Source organism: Balaenoptera physalus (assembly GCF_965194825.1).
Source record: "Balaenoptera physalus genome assembly, chromosome: 4".
NCBI lineage: Eukaryota > Metazoa > Chordata > Mammalia > Artiodactyla > Balaenopteridae > Balaenoptera > Balaenoptera physalus.
Genome location: NC_138891.1, coordinates 79,801,648 through 79,815,389, shown reverse-complemented (window position 1 = coordinate 79,815,389; position 13,742 = coordinate 79,801,648). Strand labels below are relative to the sequence as shown.

General features: G+C 40.3%; 1 protein-coding gene across 1 annotated transcript in view; it reads right to left on the bottom strand.

Annotated features, from left to right (window-relative positions):
* HGD (homogentisate 1,2-dioxygenase) overlaps positions 1-13,742 on the bottom strand; it is a 46,380-nt gene that overhangs the window by 24,157 nt on the left and 8,481 nt on the right. Inside the window, exon 4 of the mRNA XM_082460071.1 lies at positions 11,325-11,430. Coding sequence (XP_082316197.1) covers positions 11,325-11,430 — 106 coding nt within the window. The remainder of the gene's footprint in view (positions 1-11,324; positions 11,431-13,742) is intronic.

Here is a 13,742-nt window from a genome sequence, read left to right as displayed (position 1 = left end):
ATGGAGCAGTAACCCTCTGATCTAAGGCCAGCCCAAGGGGACTGTGCACTGGGCTGAGCCAGGAGACCTGGGTTCTGCTGCTGCCTCTGTTCCTGTTTACTCTGTGACTTCTGGCAAGTCACTGGATGCTTATTAACTGATTTAATTCTATAACTTTTTAACAGTTAATTTTGTTTATATTATATATTATTGCTAAAGAAACCCCCACACAGAATTCAATTATTAACATTTCAAAAACAATGAAATCAATTGAAGTACCCAATACAATGTCTTGACTATAGTGGATATTAATATATGTGTATTGAATGATTGAATGAATGAACAAATATAAGACACTGAGAACATTGCTAATATCTCAAAGAACAAGACTAAAGCAAATTTGTGAGACTTTTGGAAGTCAAAATGACATTCAGGCAATAGCTAGTAAATTGACAAATGTTTCTAAAAGTCCTGAGATTGTTTCTAAAGCATAAGTCAGTTCTTTATACATGTGAAAACCCCTCAGTTCTTCCATATCCTTTCTGATTTTCTGTCCAGTTGTTCTATCAACTGTTGAGAGAGAGGTGTTGATGTTTCCAACTATAATTGTGGATTAACTCTGTTTCTCCTTTCAGTTCTATCATTGCTTCACATATTTTGCAGCTGTGGTCTGCAAATTCTATTGGAAAATAAACTCTTACTAGAAGTGAGATGGTCAAAAATAATTTGGAAAGCATCTTCAACAGAGACTAAAGTTAGAATTAAAAATTATTTAAGGTTACCAAAGGAGTAGGAGAATCAGTGGCAATATTTAATGATCAGGATTTGAAATTCATGCTCAAGGATGTAAATGAAACCAAAGAATTGGACTCAGTATTTCCAAAGTCAGAAGATTGCGAGGTGTACTGGATGATCTGAGTATCACCTTCAACACTACGTGAGATTCCCTCCAAAGCTGCCTTGGACTCAACTTGATTGGATGAGTTGGATACTCTCAGCAACATTGGTGGGCTAGAGGTAGACATATCATTAGAAGTTGATAACATCTATCCAAGATTTTGGAAGTAACTTGTAGATGCTTTTGTGATCATAATATGCAAACAGTCGTTAGCAGCAGCTATGGCTAGGAGAGGTCCAGGGTAATGCACTACAGTGAGTTTCAGCCCAGACTAGGGAAGATGGGACAGGGGGATAAAATAAAACAGTGGCTCATTAAATTCTTCAGCAAATCTAGAATTTGAGGAAAAAGGCAACATAATTTATGTGGAGAGAAATCAGGCTTTGAGTGACTCTTTGGCGGTCTTAGAGGTAATAGGTAAGAGCACAAGTAAGGAAGATTCAAATCACTGTAGTTTGTTTACTTTTAAAAGTCTTTCATGAGAAGACAAAAAAAGATGAGCCAGCATAGTATTTAGATGACATTTTTTCATGGATAGAAACCTGGATTCCTATTTGACCTTGCCCTTGAGGGTAAAGCTAAGGGTTTTATATCCATTATTCAGCACCCAGAACATGAAACATAGTAGTCACTCTATAAATATTTGTTGGATGACATTTAATTCTCACAACAACCCTCTAAGGCTCCCATAATTATTATCTCTATTTTAGAGTGACAAGACAAATGGTTTAGAGCAGTTAAGTTTTCTTTACTAAGAACTGATACCAACAATTTCTCAGCCTCCCTTAGCAACCTAAACCCTGAGCTCTTTAATCTCAGCCTGTCTTGATCTGCTTTCCAAACCATTCATGATCTCCATGGCTCCTGAACCCAGGCTTTGCCTCCTTTTAATGGTCTTGTACTTGGTCTTCTAATCTGGGCCCTTATCTACTGCTCCTCCGGTGCTGAGTTGCCTTGGCCCAGTCTGACTCCTGGGACCCAAATCCTGCTAAGGTCCTTCAAAGTCAGCATTCTTGTCCAATCCCTATATAGTAACTCATTCAAATGATTTATTGTACCACTCCATGTGCCAGGTTTTGTGCTAGGTACCAGAGGTGAACATGACAGTCTCTGCCCTCAGGAAACAAGAAGACCCTGAAAGTATGGGCAATTCATGATTGAAAAACAAGGAAATGGATAACTGGAAATAACTTTGGAAGAGAAATATAAGCAGGAATGTTCCCTCAGGAATAATTCCTGGTACAGAGCATATTTAACATTCTTACACAAGAGCAATAAGAGACACACACAATAAAATAATCTGGTTTGCATACAGCTTCAACATCTTTCCAAGCAGTGAAATGCAAGTTGATGGAGATGTACTTAAAAAGAGCCAGCAAACTGTCCAAAAGGGCTGAAAAGGGCAATGTGCACTGCGGTGTTGGCAAGCACCAGTGAATGCATTTAGAGAAATGTAATCTAGTCTATTTATAGGATGATGGGATCTGAGCTATCAGGGAGTTACTTCAACAAATACTTGTGATTCTACCGTTGGGAAGAAGGCATGTGCTGGACACTGCAGGTTATATGAAAATGATGGAGACATAGATCTTACTCTCAAATACTCTGAGAAATATTGAAAGAGTTCAATGAAGAAGGTGGTATTTAAGATGAGTCTTAAATTATGGGTGGCATTTGGATGGGTGGATACTTGTGAGGGAAGAAGAGAAAATTCTAGGTAGATGAAAGAGAATAAAACACCCAGGCAAGAAAATTTAGAGCATTGTCCTGGAATGGTGAAGGTTCCAGTGTGGCTGATGGGTAGAGGACATGGAAGAGAGGGAAGGGCTTGAAAGATACAATAAGAGTCACCTGTCATGGGAGCCTGCACTTGATTGGCTGGGCAGTGGGAGGGAGAGGTAATGGCAGGATTTAAATATTTTTGAATGACAATTTCATAAGTTGAGTCTGGCAGCAATGTGTGGGATAGGGTGGGAAGACACATAGATCAGTTAGGAGGCCATTTTAACAGTCCTGGTAAGAGGAAAAGAGGTCCAAACCAGGGGTGTGAAGAAAAGGAAGAAGAATACAGATACCAGAGACATCTTGGGAGCAAATGCTACAGCAGTGTTTCTTAAAGTGTGGTCCAGAGCCAATCTGAATGGAAATCATCTAGAGAGGCTCCTGTGCATCATCCCAGACCTATTGAATTAGAATCTCTGGGTGGGGAGTCTGGGGAATCTACATTTTCAACAAGTCACCCTGGTAACTTTTATGTAGATGGGAATCACCATTCTATAGACATGGCACCTAATTCAATGTAAAGAGAGAAAGAAGTTCTCAAAGATGACTCTAAGGATTGGCTGAGCAGTGGAGGGGAGGGGTAATAGCAGGTTGAATGTGAAAGAATGGTTGTGTCATTAACAGACCTAGAGAAGCCAGAGAGAGAGGAAAGTTTGGATGGGACTATGATGTCTTCAGTATGGATCCTGTTGAGTTGGGACACACACATGGCAATGTCCCCTGTGGGGTTTGAAGTTGGTGGGGAGATTTGTAAAACATATTGCAGAGAGGTAATAGTTAATGTCATGGGAACGAATGATGTTCGTTAGATTTTAAAAAGTAAAACATGGGAGATGTGGAAGATGGCAAGAGGGAGAAGAAGTGGATGCTGGAGTATAAATGAGGTTCTACAGTGAAGGCAGCCCCAGAATAGCTTCCAAACCCAAGTGTTGGACTGACTTCCTGCAACATGGTCTACCAGGTTATACCAAGCTTTGGGCTGAAATTATGTTGGGTGAAGTTAGATATCTATAATTCTACCTGCAGAGATGTATACATGTGGGGATAGGTGGGAAGTGAAGTGGGCTAGAAAACCCCCCTGCTGCTCAAAGAATTCCTTCTCTTAGTTCACCAAAGCTGGGTATTTCTTATAAGCAGCAATTAACCCTTCATCTCTAAAACAGAGTCCAATGAAAGTGGGACTCACTAACTGATAATTGGAAGGAAAGGGGAGGAGGCAAAGGGAGAATTGGGCCGAACTGTCTTCTCCCCAAAATTCGTATGTTGGAGTCCAAACCCCTAGTACCTCAGAATATAAATGTATTTGGAGATAGGGTCTTTACAGAAGTGATTAAGTTAAAATGAGGTCATTTGGGTGGGCTCTGATCAACATGATGTGTCCTTGTAAGATGAGGAAATTTGAACACAGAGATGTAGAGAGGGAAGACGATGTGAAGACACAGGGGAAGATAGCCAACTACAAGCCAGTCGAGAGGCCTCAGAAGAAACCCAGCTGCTGACACCTTGAACTCAGACATCTTGCCTCCACAACTGTGAGAAAATAAATCTTTATTGTTTAAGCCACCCAGTCTGTGGTACTTTGTAAAGGCAGCCCTAGCAAACTAATACAGAGGGGAAGGGCTGATGGGGGTGAAAAGAAAGAGAAGAAAAAAAGAAGGTAAGAAAGACAAGAAGGAAGAGGAAGTGAGGAGCAGGAGAGAGTAAGTACTTCCCTCTCTCCCAGGAGGATGATGGAGACAGGCCAGGGGCAAGAGAGTCTAGTTCAGGACCTTGGAGATGGCCTGTTTTGCAGGTTTACACAATGTCACAGAACACAGGAAACGACAGAGATCCAGGAAGAAAAGAGGATAATCTAAAAAAATGGTTCTGATGAACCTAGGGGCAGGACAGGAATAAAGACACAGACATAGAGAATGGACTTGAGGACAGGGGGAGGGGGAAGGGTAAGCTGGGACGAAGTGAGACAGTGGCATGGACATATATATACTACCAAATGTAAAATAGATAGCATGGACATATATACACTACCAAATGTAAAATACATAGCTAGTGGGAAGCAGCCGCATAGCACAGGGAGATCAGCTCGGTGCTTTGTGTCCACCTAGAGGGGTGGGATAGGGAGGATGGGAGGGAGATGCAAGAGGGAGGAGATATGGGGATGTATGTATATGAATAGCTGATTCACTTTGTTACACAGCAGAAACTAACACACCATTGTAAAGCAATTATACTCCAATAAAGATGTTAAAAAAATAAAATAAAATAAAAAAATAAAAGAAAAGAGGGAAGTCAACTGTTCCTGGCTTTGGGACGTTGAGGAGAAAAGGATTGTATTTAGCCATGGATGATTTATAATAGTAAAACTGGAAACAATCTAAATATCTGACAATAGAGGAATTATGAAAAATCATCTACACTCAAAAAGTTTAAAAAGACATGGAAAAAGGCACAAAATATGATGTTTAAATAAATAAAAAAAAACCAGAATGTAAAACTGTATTAGAGAATGACTGTACTTACAGTAAATATATATGTAACTACTTTTTTAAAAATTAAAGTATAGTTGATTTACAATGTTGTGTTAGTTTCTGGTGTACAGCAAAGTGATTCAGTTATACACGTATATGTATATATATTCTTTTTCATATTCTTTTCCATTATGGTTTATTACAGGATATTAAGTATAGTCCCCTGTGCTATACAGTAAGACCTTATTGATTATGTATTTTATATATAGTAGCTTGTATCTGCTAATCCCAAACTCCCAACTTATCCCTCCTCCCCCTTTCCCCTTTGGTAACCATAAATTTGTTTTCTGTCTGTGAGTTTGTTTCTGTTTTATAAATAAATTCATTTTATCATATTTTAGATTCTACATATAAGTAGTATGATAATCTCTACTTAGTGAAGTAACTCAGATAGAGAAAGACAGACACAAACAGCATTAATATAAGAGTATGCACAGCCTCTTCCCCTTCCCTTCCCTGCTCCCTATGGAAAATTCTGCTTTGCTCATTCCCACTCCCTCAGTCCTTCGAACTCCAGTCTCACCATGTAGATCAATGTTGTGTGTGTGTGTGTGTGTGTGTGTGTGTGTATGTGTGTGTGTGTGTCCTGGGAAAATGGGATGAGGACTTACACTCTGTCATTTTCTAGAGGCAGAAGGTAGGGGCAGGCAGAGGCAAGCCATGAACAAGTGGTCCAGGCCTGAGGAGCTTGGGGAAGACAAGAGGTGTGAGAGGGTTGGAGTCTAGGAAAAATTGGTGGAAGGGGATTTTGAAAAGTGTTGCTGTGGGTCATAGCCTGGATGCTCCTTAAGGTTTTCAGGAGAAGCAAATGAAGATTGGGATTATTTTCAATTACTTTTGGTCTCTGGCTACATGAGACCCCAGACCTTATTTATTTACATATATATGCAAAGAAAAAAACTGGAAAGAAAGAAACCAAAACACTAGAAGTGGTTAACTCTGCATTGGTGGGATTATTAGGCATTGACACTTTTATGTAAGTTTTGAATAAAAACATGTATTAATGGTAAGGGGTGCATTATTGTTGTTTAAAGAAGGTATACATACTTTCAGCAGAGTGATCTGGGCAGGTTGAATTGCAAAGGGTTAGGAGTGAATAGGGGTGATAAACTGGGCTTAGATTACTTTCTCAAGAAGTTGCTATGAATAAGAGAGACTTGGGCAAAAGCTTAAAGAGGTGGGAAATCCAAGACATTTTTGGAGGGAGGGGGCTTTTAGGATAGTGAGATCTAAAGAGTTTGACAAATAAGGCATCAAACACCGACTAAGGATGTATTGTTTTGAAACATTTTTGATAATTTGTATGTCCTGGAGGCAGAGGGAATTTTATGATATAATCTTTAATTAGCTTTGAGGTGTTTCTCACTTGGTCCAAATGATATTGATTGAGAACTAAAAGGTAATTTCCTCAGCTGAGGCTTAACTGGGTCAAGAGTCTGACTTTCCAACAATTAAGACATTAGGGCTGTAGTGATAACAAAGATAAACTTTAAAGGACTCTGACATTTAAAAGAGGAATGCTGATTCAGGAATGCTAACTGAAATCTGTAAACTCACAGTTAAATTAGATGTAGATTTGTTTGTTAAATTCTGGGATTCCAGAAGTTAGAGGAAGGTGCATGGTGAACAAAATTAGGTATATTTCTTATGTGAGATATTAATGGATAGAACTTGTTATGTCCACAGCTGAATCTAAATACACTCAAAAACAGTTTGCATTAATTCTTAGATGATTAATTAAATATACCCTAAAAGAAAATGAAGGTTTGGGGGCATAGTTTCCAATATTCCTGGGAGGGTATCAAAGATGACAGTGATGGTAGCATATCCCATAATGCTCCCTTGGAGGAAATATTAAGTAATTCTCATGTTCTGACATTCCCAGAGATGACTAATGTGGGAGTTGGTGAAGCTGATGAAGCATTGGATTTGGTCTGTGACAGGTGAAAACATACCTACTCTACAGGTTTCAGCTGAGAAGAACTGTCAGATGTGTACCTAAATATAATTTTCTCAGACTTTTTCTTTGAGTATGGAGTACATATTTGGAAGAGGTTACAAGGAGATGGGGGGGGAAGTGATGAATGCAGATTGCTGTGGTTAATTAATGAAGCATAAAATTAGAAAGAGATATTAAATTGTCAAGAAAGTGTAAATGAAAAGACAAAAGGATAGATTTTGCAAGAACAGCGAGGGTGTGTATCAGGACAAGGGAAGCAGGATGGCAGGTGTAGGTTACAGAGCGGGAGGAGGATAAACCTCTACCTTGATGGAGCTGGTGTCCAAAGAGGCACGATAGAGTTCTGGGGCACATCTGTCCCAACATGTGTGAGCACAACATTGAAAATGAGTAGGGGAAATACTGCAGAAGAAATACATTTGGTGGCCACTATGTAGAAAGCACCTGAAAGATTCAAAACCGGAGGAAGGTAACAAGTTCAAGGAAAAACGCAAAGCAAGGAAATGGGGAAGGGGAGAAGGAAACAAATATGTATCGAGGTTCTGCTAGAAAGCAAGCAGAAACTTCTGATGCAGCTATTTTGATGCCTTTACATTAACTCAGGCTTTTAAATGCAGTTTCCTCAAACTTCTCTCTCTAAATGTATGTTAACTACTTATGAAATAATGAATTAACATGCACAACTGATGTACTTGACTCTCACATATGGGGTGAGATTTCCATTTTCTACTTTGTTAATTTCTATATCATTTAAGTTTTTATAAGTATACATTACTTTTATAATAAGACAAAACCAGAAAAATTCTATCACAATGAGGTTAGCTTCCCTGGATAAGCCACTTGTACCCCCAAATAATCATTGTGAAGTGTTGTATTCATGTTTAAAAAAATGTATTGAGAGTAGTCATAGCAATAATAATATTATATAATAAAAGGATATTACTGAGCATATTACATATTACACATCACACTCATATTTTCCTTAAAGGTTAGGTTTAAAACCTCACCTCCCCACCCCAAACAAAATGATATACGTGTGGCTCCACTGTTGCCCACACAACCACGCACAAACCTCTGATGATGTATAAAGAGACTTAGATAACTGTGTGGGTGATATGAGCAGGCAGAGGCATTGGAACTCCCCTCTCTACCCTATACACCACTGGTCGATAGTTACCTTAAGGGCTCCACAATTTGAATTCCCAAACATCTGCCTACAGATTTTGCCTATAATCTCTCTTTTAGTCAATGCTCAATTGTTCTCAAATTTAGTTCAATGGTTCTCAAATTTAGTGTGCATAAGAATTACCATACAAAGTAGCACACACAAAGCCATGTATCCTATACTTTATGGGTGATTTAAGGGATTTTTCAGAGATAATTTTGTTTGTACTTAATTTTTGTCTTGCTTGCTGACTTTACAGCCACGCTGTTCCTTTGTATAATATGAGATTTGGCTCTACTTGAGAGAACTGTCAGAAACTTAATTGGGGATTCTCTTTGCCTCCTGAAGAGAAGAATTAGAAAACTTACTGTGGTTCAAATAGCTTCTCAACCTTCCAAAGCTAGTATATAATAAATGCTTAATTTTTAGCCTGACCAAGAATCTTATAGAGGTATAGGCAACCATCCTTTATTTTTTCCAATGAAAGATGGAGTCCTATTATTAAGCAGTCAGGTCTATTTATTAATCTAAAACAAACATGTATGACCATTGTAACTCTAAGAGAGAAATTGGAGAATTTGAGATGTAACCCATTGATGAGTCAAGCAGATTCTCAAAGAATGAACAGTGACTTTGGATAGAATGATTTATGGCCCTTTGTGAGATGAGTGGGGAAGTAAATGGTTAAATGAGTGAGGTAAATGATTAAATGAGTGTGTCTGCCAGATGGGTTCCTAACTCCAGAGTGTGGGAGAGAAGGATGTATGGGATTGGATTAGGATCCCAGGTGAGACTCAGACAGGTAAAGATGGGGTCCACAGGTTGGCTATGCAAATTGTGTCCAGCACAGGGCCCTGATCTGCTGAAGGGGAAAGGGGCAGTGTCTCAGCAGGGGACTGTGCCTGCAGGGTTGGGGATTGGGGTGCCTTTTCCCATAGGCTCAAAGGCCATATATAGGCCAGTGGCAGACCGGGGAGGATGTCTGCTTCAGGCACTAAACTTCACACAAGTTTAAGGGTCAGTTATTTAAACAGAATGTCTTGGCTTCAAAATGACTGTGAGGTGGATGATACTGTATGTTGCTAACTCACATATTTTTCCACTCTTAAGGCTTCTCTTCCTGTCCCTGTTGGAGAGGGTTGAGTAGCACTCAAGCAGATACTTGGTTCTCTGAGATTTCCATAATTAGGGAAAAGATGGAACAGGGCAGGAAACCAAAAGTGACTCTAAATTATTCTGTCTTGTTCTACAAAAAGTCTAAGCGTTTAAGGGAAGGGGATTAGCAGGTATATAGACCAAACATCTTGGTAAACCAAGAGGAAACAGAAGATTTCCTTGGGCTGTGGGAAGGAGTTGTGGAAGGGGAGGAGAGTGGACGGAAGGGGAGGGAGAGAGACTGATCAATTTGTGTGAACTTTGAATACAGAGGGGACCCTTGAGCCCATGTCCTAGCAACTCCCAGAAGGAAGAAATGGTTGTGTGGCATGTCTGGGACAACAAGACTAGAAGTATCTTGCAGATGATTCCATGCCCAGGCCTGACACGATAGCAGCAGAACAATGGGTATCTCAACACCATCAAGTGAAAGAGGACCAACCAGCATGGCCCAACCCCCAGTCCTACTTTGGCATTGTTTAAAACCAGAGATTCTCTGCCTGCTAATGCAGGGGACAGGGGTTCGAGCTCTGGTCTGGGAGGATCCCACGTGCCGCGGAGCAACTAGGCCCGTGAGCCACAATTACTGAGCCTGCGCGTCTGGAGCCTGTGCTCCACAAGAGAGGCTGCGATAGCGAGAGGCCCGCGCACCGCGATGAAGAATGGCCCCCACTTGCCGCAACTAGAGAAAGCCCTCACGCAGAAACCAAGACTCAAGGCAACCAAAGATAAAAATAAATAAATAAAACTATAAAAAAAACAAAACAACCAAAAAAACCCCAGAGATTCTCAGGGAAGACTGAGAAGAAGTTGTTTTCTGCCAGTTTGGCAGATGGAGACCTCAGAATTCAAAAAAATATAAAATGAAAAAAAAATTACCTGAATATAAATTCTGAGATTTACATGTACTATCACTGCCTTTAAGTGAATATATCAAAATGGCTGTATCAGAGTCATGGTTCTTGCCTACTGTGTTCCAGGCACTGGGCGAAGCATGTTCACCACCTGTTCTGTCAAGTAAACTTCACAAAACAGCACTGCATGGCAGATGTCATGATTATCCCAGTTTACAGGTGAAACACTGTAGCTCAAAGACACAGTGACAAGTAGAGGGCCAGGGATGCAAACCCAGGTCTGTTTTCCTTCCTGCATTATGCTCTTGTGATCAGTGACATGTACCTAAACTCAGGGGCAAAGGGAATACACTGGGGTGCTCAAAAGGTAAACAAACAAAAAAAAAGCTCAGTCCATTATAGCAATGGGTCTGTCTTGTTACTGAAAGTAGAGTACATAAATAATACTGATATGCAGAGGGAAAGCCGATTTGTCACTAGACCAAAAGAAGGAAACTCTTAGGCAAGGAATGGAAGTTCCTAGGTGACACTAGACTTATAGAATCCAAGTCAGACAACAAGCCTCTCTTCTCTATATCAGAGGCCTCTTCTCAGAGGCATAAGTGTTGAATGTGTTTTCAGTATGCTGTGGTGAGTTTAGATTAAAACAAACCAACCAAAAACAAAAAAACAAAAAAAACAAACCAACCAACCTACGGGTGTGTAGATGTCTTTTCACCAGCCTATATGATTTCCATTCATTCAACTCACTGGGGCACTCCTAAAGCCATTAGGCTAGAAAAACGAAAGCTTATACACACACACACACACACACACACACACACGTGCACAGGCACAGTCAATCAATTCCAAAATTCCTACCCAAGTTTGAGCAAAAGAACAGATACACTTTAGCATTTATTTAAAAAATCTGTCTAATTTCTCAAAGACCCAGGTTAGACTTAAATGTTTGTACTTAAGGCTTTGGATACATGCTATTCTCCAATTCACAGGACCAGGTTACCTGGTTAGGATCAGGATCAACTTCATCCCAGTTGTGAGTGACATGGCCTTGGTCAATGGATTCAAAAGGCTTGTGAGAAACCGAAGGTAGAATCCTATATAGCCAGCTGGGGGGAAACAAGGACACATAAGCCTTAGGGTGATGTTATGAGTAATGCACAGACTGGCTCAGGAAATACTATTAGGAAGACGCTCAAGTCAACAATGATCTGTGGGCTTTAATGTGAGAAGCAATGACACAGCATCATTTCTTAATAGCCACTGCTGCCCATAGCCCTGGCCTCTTCTCACCTTTCCACACGATCCATCACTCTTCAAACTGAGCCTGTAGCCCTTGGTTATTTCCATACTGACAAAAAAAGAATTGCCTTTCCCAATGACAACTATAAAGGAAGGGAAAGTACCTTGAGGGATATCTGTGCAGGCAAATCCACAGAAAAACATTAGCTTATGTACATATTGGATACTAATCCTTGCTCTGGCTCTGGAAAGTGAAGACAACGAATCCTTCACAGATTGAGACAATATGGGTGGTTTCTTTGTCATTTTTGAAATATAAATCAATTTTCTTCTTTAAAATTATAGAAGTAATTCATGCCAGTGATAAAAATAATTCAGGTAATTTAAGAAGTCTCAAAAGGTAGACTTAGATGGCTTTCTCCTCCAATTTCTTCAGAGCCAATCCTCAGAGGCATCAGAACTTAGCAATTTTCTTGTACAATCTCTAAGATATTTCCAATGCATAATAAGAAAAATTGCCAAATTGTTGTACCACTTTATTCTCACAACACTAATGTGTGAGAGTGCCTGATCACCCACATCTTTACAAATAGGGGGTATTATTAATAATTTTGGCCTTGTAGGTGAAAAATACTATCTCATTTTTATTTTGTATTACCATTATTATGAGTAAGGTTGAGAATCTGTATGTTTATTGGTCCCTTGGAATTTTTCTATAAATTACTTGCCCAAGTCCTTTACCATTTTTCTATTGGGTTGTCTTTTTGATGTTAATTTGTAAGATGTTTAGGAAATTAACATATCTAAAATTATAAGAGCATCCATCTTTACTTTCTTATAGTACATTTCTGGCTTTGTTTCAGGAAGAGAAGACTCTGATGAAGGAACCCTGAAGGACACCAGGAGGAGAACCATCCAGAAGTTGAGAGGGACACTGAACCTCACTAAGAGGGACCCAGGTCCTTTCAGAGGCTGTTACCCTGACAGGGTACAGCAGGAAGAGGAACACCACTTGGGGCAATGGAAGACCAGACCTGCTTGAACAAGCTCTGGCCCTTTAAGCCCCAGGACAGTCTACTTCAGGGGGTGGAATTGACCTGGCCCTACACTGAGCCATTCGGGAGATTAAAGGGCTAGCTAGATTTGTTCAGTTTTCTTTTGATTCCTCTAGCTCTACGTGAAGTAATCTCAGACATTGGACTTCGGGCCATGAATTAACTAGGCCTCTCTAGGTTCTATACGGAATTGAGAACATGTGTGTGTGTATTTTAGAACCAACTGTGTGATCCTGGGCAAGTTACAAAACCTTCTTTTTTTTTTTTTTGGCCACCCTGTGTGGCTTGTGAGATCTTAGTTCCCTGACCAGGGACCAAACCCAGGCCCTCAGCAGTGAAGGCTCAGAGTCCTAACCACCAGATCTCCAGGGAATTCCCAAAACTTTCTTGATCCTATGTTCCTCATCCTTGTCTCCTAGGATTGTTGTGAGGATTCAGAGTTTATGTACCTAGAATGCCTGGCACACAATAGGTGCTCACTTACTAGATGTGTGTTGAATTGTCTATCTGCCTACCTCTAATCATCTGGGGTTTTTTGATGGTCCAGATTTCCTACAATCTCTGTCCTGGCTCTCACCTTCTCAGGACCTAAGGGATCAGCTAACTAATCAGATAAAAATCAACCCCTGATAGATATACTCTCTGATAGTTTGTGGGTGGGGGTGGGGGAGATCCTGAATTCTGTGGCTTGAATGAATAGTGACTAAATGTAGGAATTTCAGGCTTTCTCATCTATGGATGGGGCTGGTTCCATCTTCCCACTGGGGATTTTGAGCATTTTCACAAAATTCTTGTGGATACCTTTGAAGAGTTCTAAACAGATGGGTGAACCATGCCTAGTGTCCCTTGTTTTTCAGCTGAGTTTATAAAACTCCCCAGGCAGCACTACACTGCCCTGGACAGAGATTTAATTCTGATTCAGGGAATGGTGCCAGCGTCTTAATGAAATGCCAACAGCTCCTTTTCAGCCTCCTGGAACAGGGCTCTGCTCCTGCTGGCTGAAGATATTGCTGAATAATGGGGGCAGGCAGCAGAATCCGGAGTCCGGGTGTCCAGTTAGTGAATGGGTCATAAAGTCAAGAACATAGTCATGGAGGCCAGGCTGTCATAAATTAGAATAGACA